Source organism: Sinocyclocheilus grahami, unplaced genomic scaffold (assembly GCF_001515645.1).
Source record: "Sinocyclocheilus grahami isolate Dianchi unplaced genomic scaffold, SAMN03320097.WGS_v1.1 scaffold17.1, whole genome shotgun sequence".
NCBI lineage: Eukaryota > Metazoa > Chordata > Actinopteri > Cypriniformes > Cyprinidae > Sinocyclocheilus > Sinocyclocheilus grahami.
In genome coordinates, this window is record NW_015505196.1 from 274,661 (window position 1) to 297,035 (window position 22,375).

Genomic DNA, 22,375 nt, shown 5'->3' on the forward strand with positions numbered 1-22,375 from the left:
CATGATCATGGGCACCAATAAAAGTGCTCAGCATCAATTGCAAAAAAAGAGAAATAGCTTTCATTCTTTAAAGATTATTTATTTATTCATGTATTTTACCCATAAGCCTCGTTTATTTATACTTAACTGCTTTATTTTGTTCATGTTTTTTGTTGCGACTTCAGCTTAGCATGACCTAGCTGAAGTGAGAATCAGAGTAGATACTTGAGAATACACACTGTGTATGGAAACCTTGTGGTCGCATCTAGATATAAATACCCTCTTTCCATTTATGGAGCAGTGTTTAAAGCGGATATATGGGAATTGATACCACCTCACATATCCGATTGAATGACCAATAATATTTTTGTTTCGGTCATCATTTTCTCAGATAACTGACATTTCCTAGTTCATTACAACTAATTAACTCCATTCATGTAAACTCAACACGAGTCATTTACTTAAAGCATCATATTACTGAACATATGCACGTTTCGATGTTTAATTATGTCCCAAGATACAGTTCATCGCAGTTTCCAAAATAATTTAACTGGTTAACACTTTATAATAAGATTCAGTTTGTTTGTTAATGCATTATGTATTATGAACTAACAATGAACACTACTTTTTACATTTATTAATCAAGGTTAATGTAATTTATAAGTGTATAGATAGATTATAAATTATATAAATAATAATTACTTATTTGATCATATATCATGTTTAGAGTTTACTAAAACTGATAGTTCAACATCTTGTTTGCCTTGAGATGAATAGAATTAGCATTTAGATTTTTCTCTGCCCCAGTGACCCTCACTAGGTTCAGATGGATAGAAGTTTTCTAAAATACTACCAAAGCTTGAATTTATGAGTTTCAATTTGCTGTGATCCAAACCTTTCAGCACATTGTGAACCAGAAATCCCTTGGAGAACGCAAAGGTCATAAATATTCATGGTGAGTAAATATACACAGGATTTAACAATGCAAATTGTGGAACTAGCATTCCACTAATGAATTGTTTGATGCCTTTAATAACATGAACCAAAATAAAGGGCACTCTGTTTATTCGGATACGTGTTTGGGACAACACTATGCCACTCTTAGCAACGCTTGTGAAAAACCCCTGTTAGCATTCGCCGAATACCCAGCATGCCACAGGTGCTTGATGAGTCTGTTTCTATTTTGTTACTTTGCTAAAATAACTTTTGGTGCACTTCTAACCAATGCACATTCAAGCACCTAAAGTGGACAGTTAGTGTAGTACCGATTGATAGGTGGAAGCCAGCCAGCACAGTACTAGCTATAAATGTACACTTTGTCAGATTAAGTTAAATGTATGTACAGTTGTTCTGATCCTACCAGTCAGTTTTCTGACATAAAAAGAATAAAAAACCTACTGATCTAGGGCTATAAAACAACACTTTCTGAAAAGCAATTTACCAAAAAATGTTTAGAAACCCCACAGCTCCACACAGAAAACGTGAACCATATGCATATAGCCACTAGACTACATAAAAACATAATTTGTTTAGAAACAAAGTCACATTAGTCATTATTGACAGTACCATTCGCAGGTCCAGTATTGTTATCTTAGTTGAACATCACCCAGCCTTAAATCTGACTTATAGCCGTGTTAACATATGGCTGTATCCAGCTGTACACAGCAGTTGTGACCATGCATCACTGTCTCAGGATAGATAGATTACAGACGAACGCCGCTACCAGCGTTCAACCTTTCACCTTTTCCGCCATAGTATAGGTCAAGCATGCTAACAGACAACACGCTACTATGTACTATGTCAATACACTCATGGTTGGGCACAGGAAGGGTGCCTCTACATGTCCCTCAATAAAGTGAAAATATTGTCAACAAATATGTCAACAGCCACATGCTAATCAATCAGCACTTGCATATAAATTGTGTCACTTTAAAGCAAAGCAGGCAACCTTTAGTGCCTTTAGGACATCTTTTATAATTGGGTTCCTGAGGGAATGGCAGGATGTTCTGTGCTTTGTGTTATTATATTAATACTTTATATAGACAGTTCATCTGAGAAGAGTGATATAATACTGTTAGGAACAGCTTTCTGAAATAAAAATGGATGTTTCATCCAAACTTTTCTTGGGTTAGTTCAGGGCAGGTTCAGTGGACCAAGCCCTCAAAGTCATGGTAGTTATGCTATTCAGCTTTGCCAGCATCAGCCAAAACTTTCTCTGCCTCAGAATAACTCTTTCCCAGAAAGGACGGCAACGTTTTCACATTGCTTTCGCACATTGCAGCATCCCAATCATCCACCGTTGTAAATATACACACTGTATAAATAGAGGATCCTAGGATAATTTACTCCTCTGGATCAAGCACAGGGTGAGCTGAGAGAGGGGTGACTTTTTGCCTGGCCTGCCCAGTGGCACCGTTCCTCTTGCGCTGCTGTCACGTCAGCATTCTTGCGATACCTTTCCTCAGTCTCCTCCCTTTCTCCCAATCACACACCACTGACCTCATTACAGTTCATAATCACTTTTCCAAATGATTTCAGTTATTTAAAAGGCCGTTACCTACAACAGCAAAATAACCAAAATCCACAATGACACTGACCAAGCAAATAAATATAGTAAACAATAGGACAAAAATAATAACTCAAAATTAATTTTATTATGTACTGAAAGCACATTTTCTCTTTCTCCTGCTCTCTCTCCTTTACAAGCGCGCACATGTACAGTATGGGCACATGCTTGCACAGAAATGTGTTGTCAGCATTGCTTTGATGATTTTAGCAGTAAAATAATCTAGCAACTTAAAAGCTACATTATATTTGTCACTAGCAAGGTAATAACAGCACTGTTTTTGAAGCAAATAAACTTACTGTTTCGCTACTAGTCTCTCTCTGCATTAATAACTGTGTTAGTCTGCTATCAACGGCTCAAACCTCCTTGTCTAAAATTACATTTTGGAATTAGCAATGGAAGTGTGGGATGAGATGCGTAAGAAATTAGCCCTACACACATGGTTATTTTAAAACCTGACAAATGTCTTGAAATACAACATATGAACAATGTCTTGAGGTGTGGTAACTGTAGTATAAGCAGAATAATTGACTCCGATCTGTTGAATTATTAGATAAAAATAATACACACCCGAGGTGGTAATGCGGCCACAATGCAAAGAACCATTGTCAATTATTCCTTATTTATTTAATATTAAAAATATAATATCAGCACAATCTATGACACTTCTTGTATTTTAATAGCATTCTTGGCTTCCTGTTTTTTTCTTTTATGTTCTATTCATGATTTTGATTCAAATACTGGGACGGTCTCTCTAAGATGCTAGGTATTATCCGCAAGGCAGCATAGATGCCCTCACTATACATCACCTACTACTTCCTCACATTCCTCTTCCTCTTGTTTTTTATAAACATGTCAGTTCAAGGACTACTGATGTTCAGGTGTTTGATTTTCTGAAGTGACAACTAATTCCTGTCTTTTATCACACAGCACACATGGTTTGAGATGTTTCAGTGTGCACCTGGACATTTGCAACAGGAGGCAATATAAAAAGTTTAGTACATAATAGAAAATGTAAAATTAAGACACTTTGTCAGAGACAACACATTTTAGATGAGTAAGACATTTTATTATAATTTATTGTAATATCGTTGAGTATGAAATTGTTTCAACTGTCATGAAATAGCTGATGGTCTCTAATCTGGTATCAAAGTTTGTAGGAGGAGGCAACTCATAAATGCAATCTTAACTACTTCAAACCAGAAATAAAACTTTTATTGCAGGCTTGTTATGGAACCATCTATGCTGGCATCTGCTTGGTTACTTAAAGCAGTTTCTAATACAGTTCTAATACAGTAAACTTGCTTTATTACAGACAGAACATACACCTGACAAACTGCTTTTGTGGTTACTGTTGAACTGTAACTGCAGTAATAAGTAAAATGGGCAGCCAGAACATGCCTTGATATCATAAACTACAATTTGATATAGAAGATAAAGTATTTAACTTACAGTACATGCTTATTTAAAAACCAAGACTGTTTTTCAAGAAAGAGATTTATGTAAACTACAAGTAATATTAAATGACATGTATGATCAAGATCAATTTTTTATTGTATTAATTGACAATATGTTATTAGAAGGCAGAAGCAACTAATTATAAACCCATGTTGCACCCAACAGTAGGCTTATATCTTTCTTTAGACTGTGTAGTTTACAGCAGTTTAAGAAGACACATCTTAATACAAATTAATAAAACTAGCCTTTAACCCAAACCATAAAGTCCAATGGACATTTACAACAATGAAAGCATTACATAGAGAAAGAAAGAAAAAATAGAAAATTAGAATTCCAAAAAAATTACAGTGATCAAAGTTGTATTATGCGAATGTATACATTTGACAGTTAACAGTTATAGGCATTAAAACATATATATAATGTACATACAACAGAGGAACTGTGAGCTCTATAGCATTTCCTTTACAGAATTTCCTTTACATACAGATCCATTTTAATTAAAAATGTACAAATGTCACTTTTGCCATAAACGTCAACACTCAACAAATGTATATATTGATATATATGCTCTGTCAATGGGCGGGAATACAAGAAACATATAATCAATCTGTAGTTTTATTAAAAAGCCTGGAGCTGTCAAAGTGACATGTTTTGCATCATTCTGTTATTTTCCAAGCATCCTTTTGCTTGGAAAATAAATTGTGATATCTGGGTGCAATAACATGGAAAAAGTACACATTGTTAATTTACATATACAGCCAACAACAATACAAAGCTGGTTGAACATTTACAAAATTATCCTTTTAAGGTTAGATTCGATTTTCATAAATTAGGTTTAAAATAGTTACAATATTAAAATCTAACATATTATGCTAATTGTAATACAACGTAGGAACAAAAATCTGCAGAAAAACAGAAACTCCATTAAGTTTCTCCATTCAGTTGTACTCCATTAAATTTATGCATATTTCCTTTAACCATAAAACAACACAATGCATTTTAAAATATGAGTGAAACACTAGTGAGAATTTATACAGAACATTTCTTTACATTAACACAATATACTGGGCCCTGTTTTTACAGACTTTTCTTAGTGCTGTATGTATATTCAAACAACGTTGTTCTAACAGTGACTCACATAGTTTACAATTTATTTCAGCTGTTACTTCCAGTTTAAAATAACCCATCAGTCAGGTTCAGAGATCTGTAAAACAGAGAGTTGATATTGTTTTTAATTATAGTAATTTTTCACATTTATGCATCAGCATACAACATTGGAACAAAAGGAAAATAGGCTCCAAAATGCAAAAAAATGCTAAAATCCACTTGACTTTTTTCCCATGAGCTGTAAAGCCAGCTAATAACCTCCTACATGTATTTAGCCTTTGACATGACCACTTACCTCAAGCTAAAACATCTGTTTGACAAAAGAAGAGCACTTAAAATGTATTTATGTTATTTGTGAAAAAGCATGACATGCTGATATACAGTAAATGCATATAATGCATATACTAATATAAAGGCAGAGAATTTTTATATTTCATAACAAATGTGTGAGACATTTATGGACATGCTCACATTCATTGAAAACTGATCAGCTTCATGTTTTGTTTAACCAGTAGGCTTGTTCACACAATGGCGTGCAGTGACATCTGTATTAAAATTTACAAATGGCCACTCAATTATCAGCAGGAAAGCTGCTTGCTATCCAATTTAACAAATACTTTCTTTGCAGGCTTACACAAATCCACGAGTGGACCATACACATCAGAATAGACTCGTTAGGCTGAGCTGGGGTACATAGTAAACTGAGCCTGAGATAACAATCTCCCAACCCCCCTTAAATAGAGAGAGGAAAGCAGGTAGACTGGACATTCCTTTAAGGATTTATCAAGACAAAACCAGAGGACTAATCTAAGAGCTCCAATCTGTTAAACTGAAGTGGAACCTCTAATTATATCAGTTGTTAGGGCAGGCTTGTAGAGCCAGTTTAAATTTCCATCTCAATACCTTTTTGTCCCTTTCCACTCTAGATTTAAGCTTAAGATACTCAACTAAACTTTAAATGTAACATGTGACATGCACACTGTAAAAAAAAATCCATAAAATTTATGGTAAAAAAACGGCAGCTGTGGTTGCCAGAATTTTACCGTAAAAAATATGATAGGTTTTAACTTAAATTTATAGTTAAATACCGTAATTTCATTAACTGATATAATGTTAATATACCAAACTATTGAAGTACTGAAATCTGTTTTGTACCTTTGTACTACACTGATAACCACCAAATGCAGGTGGTGATGAGAAAGTCACATGATGAACCAAAGCCCATCACAAGCAGCTTTTAAATAATAACATATATAGAAGGTGCACAGTGTCATTCACACAAACACCAAACACCATCATGGTAACACACATGAAACTGAAATAATGCAATAAACATTCATTTAACAACATTAGGTGTAACACACACAACCCTAATACACAAAACTGATAAGAAAAAACTAAGAAGAAACATAGTTATTTCAACAAAAAAACATCAAATTTGAAATGTAAGACGGGGAATTCTGGGAATGTCAATTTACGGTTATTCACTGTAAATCATACAGTTTTTCACCCTATATAGTAGTGGAATTTACCGTTAACCATTTAACAGGTTTTTACTGTAGCATTTTTAGTCTTTTACCGTTAAATTCACTGTCATTTTTTAAAGTGTAGAGTGTGAAGCAGTTGTTGCAGTTTCTTAATTGAGATACACATATCATTTGTAATTCAGTTGTAAGGTCACAAAAGCCACATTTTCATGGATTTTTATCTTTGGAATCCACGTTTGCAATAAAAGTAAATCATTTAGTTCTCATTTCTGCTTCCAGTGGATTCCAGACCTGAGGCTGAGGTTACACTTCAACTGTCTTTCTTACAACCTCATGTCTGGTTCCAGGTGTGAAAATTGTGATTTGTGTATCCCATAATCCAAGAAGGGCACATCCTGAAGGGATGGGTTTGTGAAAGTAGTGTTACCTCTTACACAAAACCTACCGCTTAGAGATTCAGTACTCAGTTTTATCTGCAAAAATAAAATCTCTTCTGACAGGCTAACAAGATCAACCGATAGTGAACATCAATCAAAAGCCTTTTCTCCAGTTACAAATACATTTTGTAACATGAACAATCGTAAATTGAGACTATTTTTCGTAATGTGACTTTCTATATCAGTGCGATTTTTATATTTTACAATTGCAACTTTGTCTTGCATAATTGCTACTTTATTTCTTGTTATTTCTACTTGTAACTGCAACTTTAACTTTTATTTAAAAATTACCTTTTTACTTTGAGTCGGGAATGGCTTACGTACTATTCCCTGACAGCGGATTCAGCTGAGCATAAATAACTAAGGATGCTTCTTCAAATGACTGAATAACAGGATCTTTAAATAAATGTTAAAAAGTTAACATGATGTAAGATTGTACTTCAAGCCCACCTCACTGCAGCATGCCAAAGCTGCCTTGTGAAGTCTTTCCTTTACTAGCAGTTAAAAGAGTCTGTGTTGGTGGAGGGCTGTCCTGTCAATCCCACTCTAAGGAATGTGGCTGTGATGCCCAGGGCAGATACGGGCAGGTGAAGGTATCTATCTTTCAGCAGTGGCCTGATCACAGCCAGGCCTGTGAAGCCGCTGCTCTAGGACACTAGAATAGAAAGCTGGAAGAGAGAGAATGTGCTATCGGATGCCCTTCCTGTGAATTCTGTCTTTTCAGAGACCCATCAGTCAAACATTTGCCTGAAACTGTGTGTGTGGAAGGTCAGCTATGTTTATTTATTTATTTTAAATAGGACAAGATGTCACAGATTATAATAAAATTGTTGTTTATTAGTTTTTTTTATTGTATATCACAAACCAATATATGTTCAAAAGTAAATTATCTTTTGATTCAAACTACCCACCTTCTGGTTGGATGCTCTCATGTTCTGGTCTCCATAGAAATACATGTTAAAATGGGAGTATAAAGGTCAACTGAATTTATTAAACTGAATTTTTTTTTAATATAACAAAGTATAAAAATGTGTGTCACAGGTACAGTGCTCTAAGGAGACAAGTGCACGACACAGGAGTAACCCAGCACACAATCTTTAATTCCAATTTAAACTCAAGAGAATGACCAGGAGACATAAATAACAAGCATCTAAGAACCAACTAAACATGACGGTGAACAGACAAAGAAGCAGTGGAAAGGCATTGCTATTTATAGTAAACCAAACGATCGACTAATAAGATGATTAATGAACACAGGTGGAAACTAATGAATGATGATTAACTAAATGAGAACAGGAATAGAACCAAATAAGGGCAGACAGGAACTAAACAGAAACAAACACGTGACAGTGTGAAGGCATAAGTTGTACGTTAATTTGACTAGAAACACCAGATACCGGAAATGTAATCTTTCTGTTATGAGGCGGATGAGACTTCCACATTCAGGAAAAAGGTGGATAGAGAGAGTTTTCATTTTTGGGGTGAACTATTACTTTAATTAAAAAGGCCTATAAGATATTTTGAAGGTACCATTTATTATTATTTTTTAAATGATTTTTATTTTCAAATATTAACAATTAACCCCTTAACTGTCACCGTCCCACCTGTGGGACACTTGACGCTCTTTTTTTGTTGTTGTCTTTTTTCTCTATCAAATCTTTTAGTAATCATCATAAATCATATATCATTTGAAAGCTTAGAAGCCCAAGATTCATCCTGTGATGAATAATTAGTGGGCAGTGTCAAGTGTCATATTACAAAATGAATTACGGTCTTTTAGAATCAAAACTTTTTATAATCTTGACAAAAAAACATATCATTGGAAAGGTCTGAGTCTCAGGATTCCATATTTTGAGATAGAAGTAATATTGACAGAGAAATCTAGACATTTGTGACAGAAAAATGCATTAAAAAAATTCTATGGAGTTTGGATGGCTGTTTGTGGTATAACGCCCTAAATAATATCTCACAGGAACCTCAATTTTTTTCATATCAAATTTGGAACATAACTTATTTAGACATAAGGCTATAATTTTATACCAATTTTAGAGTAAAACCTGATATGTAAAATATTTATTATATATAAAATAAAATAAAAATTCATATAGTGCATTTTCTTTACAGTACATTTAAACTACTATAACTTTTTGATACTTAAATTATTTGACAAAAATCCACTTTTGCGATAATCTGCTGATTTTCTTCTTTAAAAAGACCAACCTTATGTCTGTATTCCAAAGTGTTCATAAATTACAACAATTTAAGTTTGGATAGTGCACCTGCATGCCTATTTAAAAAAATGGGGGGTGACAGTTAAGGGGAAATATTACTGTACCATCACCATACCATTTCACTGTAAAAAAAAAATTTTTTTTAAATAAAGTATTTCTGAAAAAAATAGAATAATAACATTTATGTGACTAATTATAATACTCATTTCATGCAGCACAAATATTTATTTATTTATGTAAATCACAGCCTTTGCAGGTTGGTAATCTCACTAAGTCATATCACGATTTCAATTTTATTTCAATTAATTTTGCAGCCCTATCACTGTTTCTGTCATTGTACTGTTTTGAATTGTGGAACACTGCAGTCCGTATCGACTTCAGTGAAACTACTGGAATGTTGTGTCTGAAAAATTGACCATGAGCTCATTGACAGTCTGCTCTCTAATTAGAATTGCTTGACCTTTGTCCGTTCATTAAGTTCCCACCAAAAAGACGAACCACATGTCAAGCAAATAAAGAAAACTTGTGTGAACAGGCATCCATTAAATGCTTGCACACTTATTATGTCTGTATACATTTCAGTAGTGTAAAAAGGTATATATATATATATATATATATATATATATATATATATGTACAGCTTGTGGCTGCAGCTTATCTGAAGAGACAGAGACACATTATGTAAACTCTGAAATTATAAAAATGCGTTCTCATCTTGAACAGAAGGAGAAGTGGTACTTATTCAAACATGAAAGGAGAAACAGGTTTCTTGCATTGCCGAGTTATTGTCAAATGTCAAATAGGTTATTTCAATAAGCTGATTTATATAGTTATCAGCATATTGGTGTGCATGCAAATGTGTTCAGTTAACTTCTCGGAAGTTGATTCTCGAATGCAACTGATAGAAAACAAGATGTGTGCTAATTGTCTTGATGATGGCAGTTAAGAATACATGGACCAACAATCACACTGATCATTTTACTTTAGGAATATTAAGAGTCCACATATGGAACTCAGATGCTGTGAAATATTCCTTTCTGGGCACTTCTGTTTGTCTAGACAAACAAGACCAGACTTTAGTGGTGGTCAAACTTGTGTCGGTTGTTCAGAGCAGCTGGGTGGTGTTTTTTATTGCATACAGTGTGTTAAAGAATTGCAGCCTTGTTCATGTTAGAAAAGATATCCTTCCTACCTTGTAAACCCAAACAATGTTTTCACCAGTGTGAACACACAATGAGGCAGTCTAGACTTCCAGAAAGGAAATTGACTTTTTTCTTTGTAAATATACATTAGAAAAACCAACAAACAAATAGCAGTATAAATTGTTCACCTGTTAGTTTCAGGGTTTTTTCCACAAAACTAGTAGTAGCAACGTAAACTACTACTATATAAAAAATAAAATTAAATCCAAGAATGAAAGAAAACGTATAAAGTTACACACAGAAGTTACAAGAAACTCACAGGAAGTTTGAAATATCCAGAATGTTTGCCATGAACTAATTATCACCCCACTTAAATGACTTCACTGCTTGTAAAGTCACCCAAGAAAATATATCCTCACTGAAAGTGGCCATCATTAAAAGTATGAGTAGCACAGGATGGATAAAAAAAGCCTAAGCTAAAGGACAGCTGGAGAAGGACAAAATATAGATGAACTTTGAGTCTGACAGCCACTGTATGACAACAACGCAGTAAGGGAAAACATTATGCTTTTTTCTTTTTTGCTTACATTTTTGTTAGGTTTGCAAACAGCCGTCAATCAAATGAAAGAGAGAAAAACAATATCAATGTAATTGATTTAAAAAAAAAAAAAGGTTGCATGGTCTTTGAACAGGTGGGTGAGAATGAGCTACAAGTTTTCTGCCTCACAACTGTTGAAGAATAGTCATTGGCTCGAGTCAGGGGCCTATTACATATCTTTTATCCCGTTCTGTAAAAATAGCTGCAATCAAGGAAGGTGTGAGGATTTGCAGGGAGATCTATAGGGACATTGATAGATGTTCACCACGTGAATCAAACGAAGGCTTGCTGGGTCACTGTGGTGGGATAGACCTACATGGGTGTGGTCTCAACAAAAAAAATCCTTTCATGACTTCTCACTGAGAGTGAATCGGAGAAGCTTTAGAAATATGAGAGGGGATAAAGTAGCTAAATATATGAACGCACACTCCCAACAACCTAAACCCAAATTCTCTAAGTCTTATTGCTTATTGGCCTTGACTGTTCAGCACTTTAATGTTTATGGCACATGTCATTGAGTGTCTTTTATAGCAAGATGCAGCAGTTTCTATAGAAACAGGTTTTGCACACATTTAAAATAATAGGTCACCCGAAAAAGAAGTCTGTTATCTTTTACTCACCCTCATGTGAGGTTAATTTCTCCTGAAGAACACAAAAGAAGATATTTTAAAAGTATTGTCAATCCTCATTGGTTCTTGTGTGTCATATGACTTGCCATCATGGCACAAGAACCAATGGGGTATGATGTTACTGATGGATCACCATTTTGATTTGGGCTTAATAAATGGTTTGATTTGAAAGTGAATAACTATTTGCATTTCACATGCTGAAATGCTGAAACCTTGAATCTTTAAAAGTTTTTAGGAGTGGCCTGCCCAATACCGTCTAATGACAAAGAAAATTGGTACAAGGGTGAGTAAATAGGGTGAACTATTCCTTATAAACTGTTTGAAGTGCGAAGAGGAAGTCTTTAAGAACATTATTTGCCACATTCACTTTGCAACACTTTTTCTCTTGCCACCAAATACAGTCATCAGTGTTTGTGTACATACAAACACTAACATCCTATTGCGTCGACGTGTGGTTAATCTTATAAATAAACCCATAATGTACCAATGGAACCATTGAAACATAACAAATAACTGTTACCACCATCAAAGATAACTAAACTTTACCAGTGACCTACTGCTGTATGCTTCTTCCGCCTAAAACAATTACCTCATTGATTCTTTCTGATATGGTGAAATGTTTATGTTGCAATTGCTAAGTAAAGTTACACATTACTTATAGGAAAAGCTTACACTGAAGTTAGCAGGTTTCAACTTAAACCAGAAGGCACCACCTGGGACAGCTCTGAGTTTCTCTCTTTCCCACTCATCCGAAGTTACACCTGGCCAGGTGAGACAATAACCACATCAAAGCGCTAGTAGTCAATAACTGCGTGTGTTCATGTGCAAACACATATTAGTTCCACACCAAAGCACAGTGTGTAATACTGTTCAGGCCTGGGCGAGTGTCAGATTCTTATTGCAAATCTAGCATTGACTTGGCTTCTTTGTCATTAGACGGTATTGGGCAGGCCACTCCTAAAAAACTTTTAAAGATTCAAGGTTTCAGCGTTTCAGATCTTTTTTGTTGTTGTTTTAATATGGAATTAATTAATGTCATGGACAGATACTAACCATTTGTCATTTCAATATTTAGTCATTAAAAATGAAAGTATTGCATTAGTGCTGTTAGAGCAGACAGAGCACCATTGGCCAACAATGTAAACGCCATTACTAAACTTCTGTAGACTATGTGTCCTGTCTATAAACTTGTAAATCCATGTATAGAGACCAACTGCTGTTTGTCTGATAAAATACTACTGTCTAGTTTTTGTTTCTCTCTGTTGAGTAGACTTAGCACCTTAAAGTGAATGTGTATAGGTGCAACTGAAGCATTTATGAGAGCCCTATCAACTCCCAAAACCTGGAAACGGAGCCCCTGACAATGACTGCAGAGCACATGAAAGCATACCCTTATTGGAAAATAATACCCTATATAATAGTCCCTGGGGCTCTAGCTAATTATACTGCTTTATGAGCAGTCATGGTCATTAGTTGTTATCTATGAGGGTGGGAGAACATGACCTCTTTCAAGTTCATGTCTCCAACCCGTCCTTCAGTTCCAAACCAGCTGGAATGAATGAGAGGTTTTCTCTCTGTTTCCTCCCTTTGATTCTTTAACTGTCTCTGTTTTTTGAATGAGTGGACTTTTCCTTAGTTTATGCTAATTATAGTTTGTCTGTGTGTAGTATTAGTATAAGTATTTTGGTAACATTTTAGTATAGGAACCAATTCTCACTATTAACTAGTTGCTTATTAGCATGCCTATTAGTAACATATTGGCTGTTTACTAGTACTTATAAAGAACATATTCTGCATGACCATATTCTACATCCCTAATCCTTACTAACTATTAATAAGTAGTAAATTAAGAGTTTATTGAGGCAAAAGTAATAGTTAATGGTTTGTTAATAGTGAGAATTGGACCTTAAAATAAAGTGTGACCATTATGTAAGATGTGCTATGTCTGTAATAATAACCTATACATGTGGGTCTTAAAAAGTTTGAGAAAATGGTATTTTTAGACAAATATAATTTTTTTTATTACATATTGCATTAAAAAAGGTAGACCATTTTCAAAATGTCGTAGTATGTAGCCTATTTATTTTATTTTTATTTATTTCTGGAAGCACACTATATACGTGTGGAATGACTCCTGTAATATACGTTCCCTGGAGCATTCCATTGTCCATACCGTGGGGCATCAAGTACTGAAATGCTGATGAAGGTCTCTCATCAGCTGTTAACAGACAAACCAATTTCACTGGGAGCTGCAAACAGAAATAAAGCTTTAACCTGCTGGGGCACAGGTGTGCAGAAAACACCCTGACAGAGAGAATTAAAGCTGTGGTATATCTCTCAAGTGTCTGATGACATGAGACCTGGAGCGGCATCTGTGGATATGACGTGATGAGAGATGGAATGCTCTCTACCACATATCCGCATGAGTAAAAATTTAAATTTACTTGGACTGACCAATGTGAATCATGATATGAATGTGTGATGTATGCCCTATAGTGTTGCTTTTAGTTACAATAATCATCAAAAATATACTCTTTTTCCCCCCTTTGCTTGAGTACATCTCTAATGGAGCACAGCACAGTATGTACAGAATGTATCTGCATGGACTGCTGGAAAACACTTACCATTGTAAAATGCTGGGAAGAACCTGATCTATTTTAGAAGTAAAGCGTCAATAGAGATTTCAGTGAAATCATACCCATTGCCCTTGACTGAAACAAAAAGAAGAAATGGTGAATAGAGAGAGAATAGAGAGAGATAGTATTAAAGTCTAACTATGTTCTCTCAGTCTCACTAACCTTCAACTCTTGTATTGTTGCTGTTGTTTTCATTGAGAACATCATCTAGGGATTCCATTGAGGTTTTAGTGGAGATTGTCCGTTCTCCATCAGTCAGATCCACTACAGTCAGCCCCTCTATTTTATCCTTTGGGTTCTCTGTGGCCTGAGTGCTGGATAAATTCTGTTGGTTTTCTTGTTTAACATCAGCTGATTCTGTAGGGAATAAGTTTAAGAATTTGTTTTTGGCTGTGGTTATTATAATGGATCACACTAAGAAGTGTAACATAGTAAAAATCATAGAACGTAATTTTTACATTATATAAAAGACAATAAAAATATTCTATAATTGTAAAGAATATAGTCACACATACAAGAGCATGAAGTTCAGTTCAGATAAAAAGCAAAAAAAGTTCATATTTCTGTTTACAACAAAATTAAAATGGCACCAACACCAAAACAAAAGTTCATCAAACTAAATGAAAACCAAAATTCACTGTATAATAGCTACTGTTAATCGACAAACAAATTTACTCTGAATTAAACACTCTTCAAATATTTAAACTTTTCCCTGACAAGTCTAACTACTCTTAAAAACACAATTGCACACAAAACACCTGGGTGTCTAGCCTCAGTGGTCTCAAACCTGATGATATCTCATGCTTCCTATTATTTTCAGTGTAGTAAATCTTAAAAATGAGCAGTGGGAGAAACCGAATGTGTCTTGTGATGTCTTGTGATGGGAAAGTCAGCACTTACAGGATAAAGAGGCATCGTAAAACCATTAGCCGCTATGTCATTGCAATGCACACTTCTGTTTTATTTTTTCCTCCATGGTCATTTTCTTTCCCTCTCTCATTGTTACTCACTCTCTCCCACCATGTGGTTGATTTAGACCTGGAAGCGATTGCCGTAAGTAAAGCCGCTGAAGCCAGGAAACTGATTGAGACCCATTAGTTCCTAAAGAGGAATCTGCGGAGCTTGTCAATGACAAGCAGCAGATTTTGGTGGGAAAAAGAGCCATCCTGTGTGATTATAGGGAGCATGAAGAGAAACTAAGATCATAGGAAGTAATTCTGTGCAGTTAAGCCATTGCACCACTTGCTGTAGGCAAACAACCCCACTATTCCCTTTTGTTAGTCACGTTTGTTACTTTTACTTTGTCATCTTGTCTAACATTTAACAAGGTGTTCACAGCCTAATCCATAAACACAAGTACATTTGATGCTGTAACTGGCCTCAAATGAGTCAATTAGATTTATTAATATAGGGACCTGTTCATTGTATGGGCAAAATACATAAATAAATCATCTTTTGTGTTCTGTAGCAGAAGAAATGGTAACACTTTAGTATAGGGATCAATAGCTATTAATAACATATTGGTTGTTTATTAGTACTTATAAAGCACATATTCTGCATGACCATATTCTACATCCCTAATCCTACCCAATATCTAAACTTAACAACTACCTTACTAACCATTAATAAGAAGCAAACTGGGAGTTCCCCTTCAGGAACTCGAGCTGCGTCGAAGTCGCTTTGGGAACGCCCCTGCGTGACCGCGTTCTGAAGCACGTCAAATCAGTCCAATGGAGTAGCGAGACGTCACGAGCAGGGTGACGTAAGCACCAGAAAGTATAAAAGTGCATCCGGCAGAGCGCAAACCAGCTTCTGCTCTTCAGTAGCGCTCTGTGTATGTGTTTGTCTATTTACTGTTGTATGTCCGCATATATAAAAAACAATCATGAAAATGTCTATGGCGAGTGAACGGCATTACAAACGTTGTGTTCCTCCCTGCCCACGATATCTGGCGGCGGGGGATACACATGATTTGTGTGTCGTTTGTTTGGGAGCGGAGCATGCACAGTCAGCTTTCGAGGAGCTGATTGTCATGACTGCGAGCTGCTCTCGCTCCGCTCTCGCCTGGTCGTGTTTGATGAGAGCGGCCAGGCTCGCGATCCCGCTGGCAGCTGGCATGGGGATCGCGGGTGGATTTAGCGGAGGGATCCGAGACGGGCTCATTCTTTTCTCGGTCCTCACCCGCTAGATCCGCAGCTCTCTCTCAGTGTTCTCTCTCAGTGTCCCGACGAGCGAAATTCCCAGCTGCCGCCCGGCAACGGTACGGCATGGGAGAGCTCGCCCCCTCAAGTGAGGGTCCTACAGCAGTCAGGTCGGTCGTTCCCTGCCGGTCATCCGCTTCAGGGCACCGAAGAAACGTTGGTTCCTGGTTCAAGGCCCGATGTTATGGGCTTCTTGTCGTCGCGTAACGCTAATGACGGATGCCTTTCTCACGGGCTGGGGAGCGGTCATGAGTGGCCGCTCTGCCCAGGGTCTGTGGGAAGGCCATCATCTCTTTTGGCACATCAACTGCCTGGAAATGCTGGCCGTGTTTCGAGCTCTGACACACTTTCTTCCAGACCTAAGGGGGCATCATGTGCTTGTTCGCAGATAACACATCGGTGGTCTCCTACATCAATCGGCAGGGGGGTCTGCGTTCGCGCCCCTTGTACAAGCTGGTGCGCCAGATCCTTCTGTGGGCTCAGGGGAAGCTCCTCTCTCTAAGAGCAGTTTACATCCCTGGGTATCTAAATCAGGGGGCAGATATCCTGTCGAGACAGGGGCTGAGGCCCGGGGGATGGAGGCTCCACCCCGAGGTGGTGGAGCTCATTTGGAGGGAATTTGAATGCCATGGTGCAGACGTGGCCGAGGATTCGTCTGTACGCTTTTCCCCCGATCGCTCTGCTCCCGGGAGTTCTGGCGAGGGTACCATAGTACTTCAGGCATTCTGTCCTCCTCCATTTCAGGAAGTAGGCCAAGAAAGGCTTAATCTGCTCTGTCCAGTTCAAACACTGGACGCTTACGCACACAGAGCTGCCCCGTGGCATAAAGCAGATCAGCTATTTGTTTGTTTTGGTCCGCCAAAGAAAGGATTTCCGGCGACCAAGCAGACCATGAGTAGGTGGGTGGTCGAGGCCATCTTACTAGCCTACGAGTCCTCTGGCCTCCTGTCACCTATGAGGGTCAGAGCGCACTCGACCAGGAGTATGGTGGCCTCCAAGGCTTTCAACTTGGGTGTGGCCTTGCAGGACATTTGTGCTGCGGCGGGCTGGTCCTCTCCGCACACTTTTGTCCGTTTTTACAACCTAGACCTGGCATCTACCCCAGGTTCCCAAGTTCTCTCTTCGTGATGTGCTCGCAAGATACACACACAGGCAGGGACTTGGTAATATGGCGCAGTGGGTATTCTCGTTCCCAAAGCGACTTCGACGCAGCTCGAGTTCCTGAAGGGGAACGTCTCTAGGTTACGTATGTAACCATGGTTCCCCGAGGGAACGAGACGCTGCGTCTCTTTGCCATACTCCCTGCATTCCTCCAGGCGCTACTTCATCGAAGCTGGTTTGCGCTCTGCCGGATGTGCTTTTATACTTTCTGGTGCTTACGTCACCCCGCTCGTGACGTCTCTCTACTCGGTCGCGCAGGGGCGACTTCGATGCAACGTCTCGTTCCCTCGGGGAACCATGGTTACATACGTAACCTAGAGACGTTTATTGAGATAACTTTGTAGTTAATGGTTTATTAATGGCGAGAAATGGACCTTAGAATAAAGTGTGCCCGAAGAAATCATGCTTGAGATGACATGAGGATGAAGAAATTATTATTATTATTAAATTATAAAAAGAGCATTATTCAATGTATTCCTATCCTATGACCAAGAAATATGAAAGTGACATTAATAAAGGTCAGAAGCACTTTTGAGAAATTCATGCAATATCAAGTGAATGTTCTTGTTGATAAAATATTTTTTTTAAATCACAGTCTCAGTTTGATTCTGTCGGTGAGAGTGTGAATAAATAATCTATTTTTTTGCACTGCTAAAAAACGACAATGTTGTTAATAAGGGAACTTCTGAAGTTCCTCAAACTGCTAGACTTTAGGCAAATAGTGTAATATTCTGTTGCAAAAGTTGTGAGGGTGAAAAATGTAAGCTGTCACTATTTCCAGTGAACTGCAGTCACCCAATGTATTCCTATCCTATGACCAAGAAATATGAAAGTGACATTAATAAAGGTCAGAAGCACTTTTGAGAAATTCATGCAATATCAAGTGAATGTTCTTGTTGATAAAATATTTTTTTTAAATCACAGTCTCAGTTTGATTCTGTCGGTGAGAGTGTGAATAAATAATCTATTTTTTTGCACTGCTAAAAAACGACAATGTTGTTAATAAGGGAACTTCTGAAGTTCCTCAAACTGCTAGACTTTAGGCAAATAGTGTAATATTCTGTTGCAAAAGTTGTGAGGGTTTTTCACTATTCAGTTTTCCGTAGCATTTGCATTGTTGATATTATCCCAAATAAATAAAAAACGCTATGAGTTCACAACTCTGAGCAGTGTTTCTTAAAAATAAATAAAGAAACCTCTATCTGCAAACCCAGACAGCCAAAGGCATCTTTATTTCTGTTATGGGTCTTCCAGATGGAAAGGATCAAACACAAAGACCAGATGCCTCTGGTCAAAAGTGGCTATTTCCTAAATGCTGTAGGCATTGAAACATTGAAGCATGTTCATGCAGGCTCAGTTCAGATAATGGTTTGTGGTAGACAGCAAGAATATCAGCACAAGGTAAATGCTTTGTTCAGAAGTAAACATCTTTTTTTTCCAGTATTGTCAGTATCGAAGCTGAAGTTGAAAATTCTTGGATATTGCACTTCTTGAATCTTGGAGTTTCCATAAACCGAGTTTACTGAAGAAACTGGATCAGCCCTAAATTTGAGAATACCACTGATTTTTTTAAATATTTTTTAAAATATTTTTTGTTAGCACTGTTTTATCATTGTTGTAAAATGTAGGATTCTTTACTGAGAGACTGGCAGCTACATACTCTTGTCTTAGAAGTCCACCCAGTGGAGCTCTCTGTTATTGCAACTAGTTCAACAGCAGGGTTCTAAAGAGACTTTTGGATCATAGACAAATAATTTTTGCTCTAGTCGAAAACGTATTACACTTATAGTACAGTAGAGTTTAATACAGTGGTTTAGGAACTTTTAGAACTGTTTCAAAGTTTAGGGCCGGTATATTATTTTCTTTAGAAATATAACTGACCCCAAACTTTTGAAAGATAGTATTTATTTTATTTTATTTTATTTTATTTATCCATTTTTAATAACAGCTACCCATATTAACTTTTGTATTGGGTTCAGAAACGGCAGCTTTCTCACAAACACACACACACACAGTTGTTTCATACGGTTGCTTCTTGTGCTCCTTAGTTCTTTATATGTCTTCATACATTTACGAAAATTTGTTAAAATTAACTTAGACTATAATGCATTTCTCAAGATGAAGTGACTGTCATAGAGTATTTAACACTAACACTAACTTTTAACTCCTCTAACACTAGCTTGCCTTATTCTTTTTCTGTTCTATCTGTTTTCTTTTTATTTATTATATAATTAATAAAAAAAAACCTTGCTACATGTACTGCGTTAAGCGAACAGATACTTGTTATAGCACTTGCATATCATTGCTCTTTTGTTGATTTTGATTGCTTCCATTGTCCTCATTTGTAAGTCGCTTTAGATAAAAGCGTCTGCTAAATGACTAAATGTAAATGTAGAGTATTTGAAAGAAATCAGCTGCTTGTCGCATACCTTTCCCTTCCTCAGGCTTCTCAGATTCTTTCACAGGCGCAGGCTTGGTGGACTCGACAGGAGTGAATGTTTGCATATCTTTGGGAACAAGTGTAGAACACAAGGTTAGTGTAAGCAGAGAAGAATTAAGAATGAGTTAAGAATGCCAGGTACCTTTGACTGATGTGGTGTCAAACACCTCTACATCCACTGTGCTGAGTGGGATCTGAGCATCTTCTTGTTTGGGATGTAATTCCACAGAGTACTTCTGCATTAGACAAACATTATCATTATCTAGTATGTAGTTTATATATCCATTGTAATGATTACAAAATATCAAATTCACAATCAGTAATAATTTATTAAAAATGTCTTACCCTGGATTTCTTTTTAAGGCAACAATAAACTACTATCCCAGAGAGGCACAGAACAGCAATGATAAAGATAATTATATAAGCTGTTGAGAGTAAAAATAAACAGTAAGAATAATTAAGAACATACATCTTTGATCACACTTTATTTTAAGGTCCAGTTCTCACTATTAACAAACCATTAACTATGACTTTTGCCTCAAAAAACTCTTAATTTGCTGCTTATTAATAGTTAGTAAGGTAGTTGTTAAGTTTAGGTATTAGGGATGTATAATATGTTTGTGCACAATATGTGCTTTATAAGTACTAGTAAACAGCTAAAAGGTTAATAATAGACATGCTAATAAACAACTAGTTAATAGTGAGAATTGGTCCCTATACTAAAATGTTACCACATGTTTTTATCTGTCAATTCAAAATAAATAGGAAAACTGAAATAAAAAAAACATGAATAAACACTGACAATAAGGAAAAAATCACTCACTTGGCCAGGGGTTTTGGATAGGTTGCGTTGCTTGAGTTACTGTGAAAAAAATTATTATGCATAGACATAAATGCATTGCACAAAGAAAATAATTACATTTTAGGTGAATAGCAAAATTATGCTCTAATTTACTTTTTTCATAAAGTGATTTTTAGGTGGTTAATAGAAATAATTTATTTTGGCATCTGGTGACAGTTTTAAGAGTGTGCTACTGAAGGTACACACTTCCTTCCTGTGTGAGAATGACTCAGTCTTTATGATTAAAGTTAAAAGTTAAAACAATTCTCTTATTGCTCTTTTGTGCAAAATCAAATGTGTTCATTTTTATGATGAAAGGCACAATCAGTGATCATTATGCTTGCACAGTATTGTTTCTCTTACTGGTTTCTTTGCTAGTAGTTGTGCTTTTGATCATATTATTTGTGCTTGATTGTGAAACGGTCTTCAGAGAATCGTCTGTGGTGTAAATGTTGGTCTGCGGATGTTCTGAGGGCGGTGGAGTAGGTGATTCTGTTGGCCAAAAAGGAAAATAAATCACCAGATGTAACGTTCTTTGATTGGAACAAGCAGCATAGCATATAAACTGGCTTACGGTTTTCCTACCAATTGTACCATTTTGCTGCATAAAGTGTGTGGATGCTTGAATAACAAATGATCAAGCAAAATGAAAAAGCTACCTGATTCTCCATCTGATGTGATATTCACAACCGTCGTGTTTGGCAGGGTGACAGTGAAGCTTGGAGTGGTAAAGTTGTCTAGAAAGTCCATTTCTTTGAATTGGGTGGTGTTGTGAATAAACACTGAATCTGGAGCTGTGGTATTTTCTATGCTGGTTATCATGGTTGTGGCCTCATTTTCAACAGCAAAGACAAGTAAGGCAGCTGAATTGTACAAGAATAAAGGTCAGGTCAGGTCGTGAGGAACATGTTGTTATTACAATCTACAAATTACTACATCTGTAAATTATAACTACATCTACAAAAACGGCTGAATGATCAATGGAAAGCATTTTCCTCAACAAATGTACAGTGGAACATAGACAATTAGTTTGAAGACTGATTTAAATCTTAATTCCGCTCTTTGTTGTTGTTTTAATTGTGCTCTGCAGTTATGCAAATTTTAAACAACAACAACAATAAAAATAAATCTTTAAACATACCAATGAGGAGATGAATTGATGCGCAGCACATCTTTAGAGAAGATACGCTCTAGTCAAATGTGTGTTCCTTCCTAAGGACAGCGAGTGCTCAGTTTATAACCGCACAACTTCCACTTCTATGACCACCACAGGATGCAGCAGTTAGTTACCCAAAAAAGGCACATAAGGAACTCGTGCACTTTTGTAAATCCCCGTTTACAGCATTTGCATAATACAACGAATTAAAATAAACCGGTTGTGTACGCTTTTTGTTTGCATCAAAGGAAAAAAGGGAAATACAGATGTATAGGAACATATGTGGTGCATTTTGGTTAAGTGATT

The 22,375-nt window shown here is 36.5% G+C and overlaps 1 protein-coding gene across 2 annotated transcripts; it reads right to left on the reverse strand.

Moving 5' to 3' along the window:
- Positions 1–5,032: 5,032 nt before the first annotated feature.
- On the reverse strand, positions 5,033–22,126 carry LOC107552473 (uncharacterized). 2 transcript variants are annotated; one of them, XM_016234362.1, is made up of 10 exons: positions 22,055–22,126; positions 21,573–21,776; positions 21,277–21,405; positions 20,896–20,934; positions 20,418–20,497; positions 20,215–20,308; positions 20,062–20,139; positions 14,433–14,627; positions 14,259–14,345; positions 5,033–5,207 (listed from the first exon to the last, which is right to left on the reverse strand). In XM_016234362.1, exons 1-9 carry the CDS (start codon positions 22,083–22,085, stop codon positions 14,287–14,289), a joined length of 909 nt encoding a protein of 302 aa, XP_016089848.1. In that variant the 5' UTR covers positions 22,086–22,126; the 3' UTR covers positions 5,033–5,207; positions 14,259–14,286. The 2 variants fall into 2 exon arrangements, with proteins under 2 accessions (XP_016089848.1, XP_016089858.1); XM_016234372.1 differs by lacking the exon at positions 14,259–14,345.
- Positions 22,127–22,375: the final 249 nt, after the last annotated feature.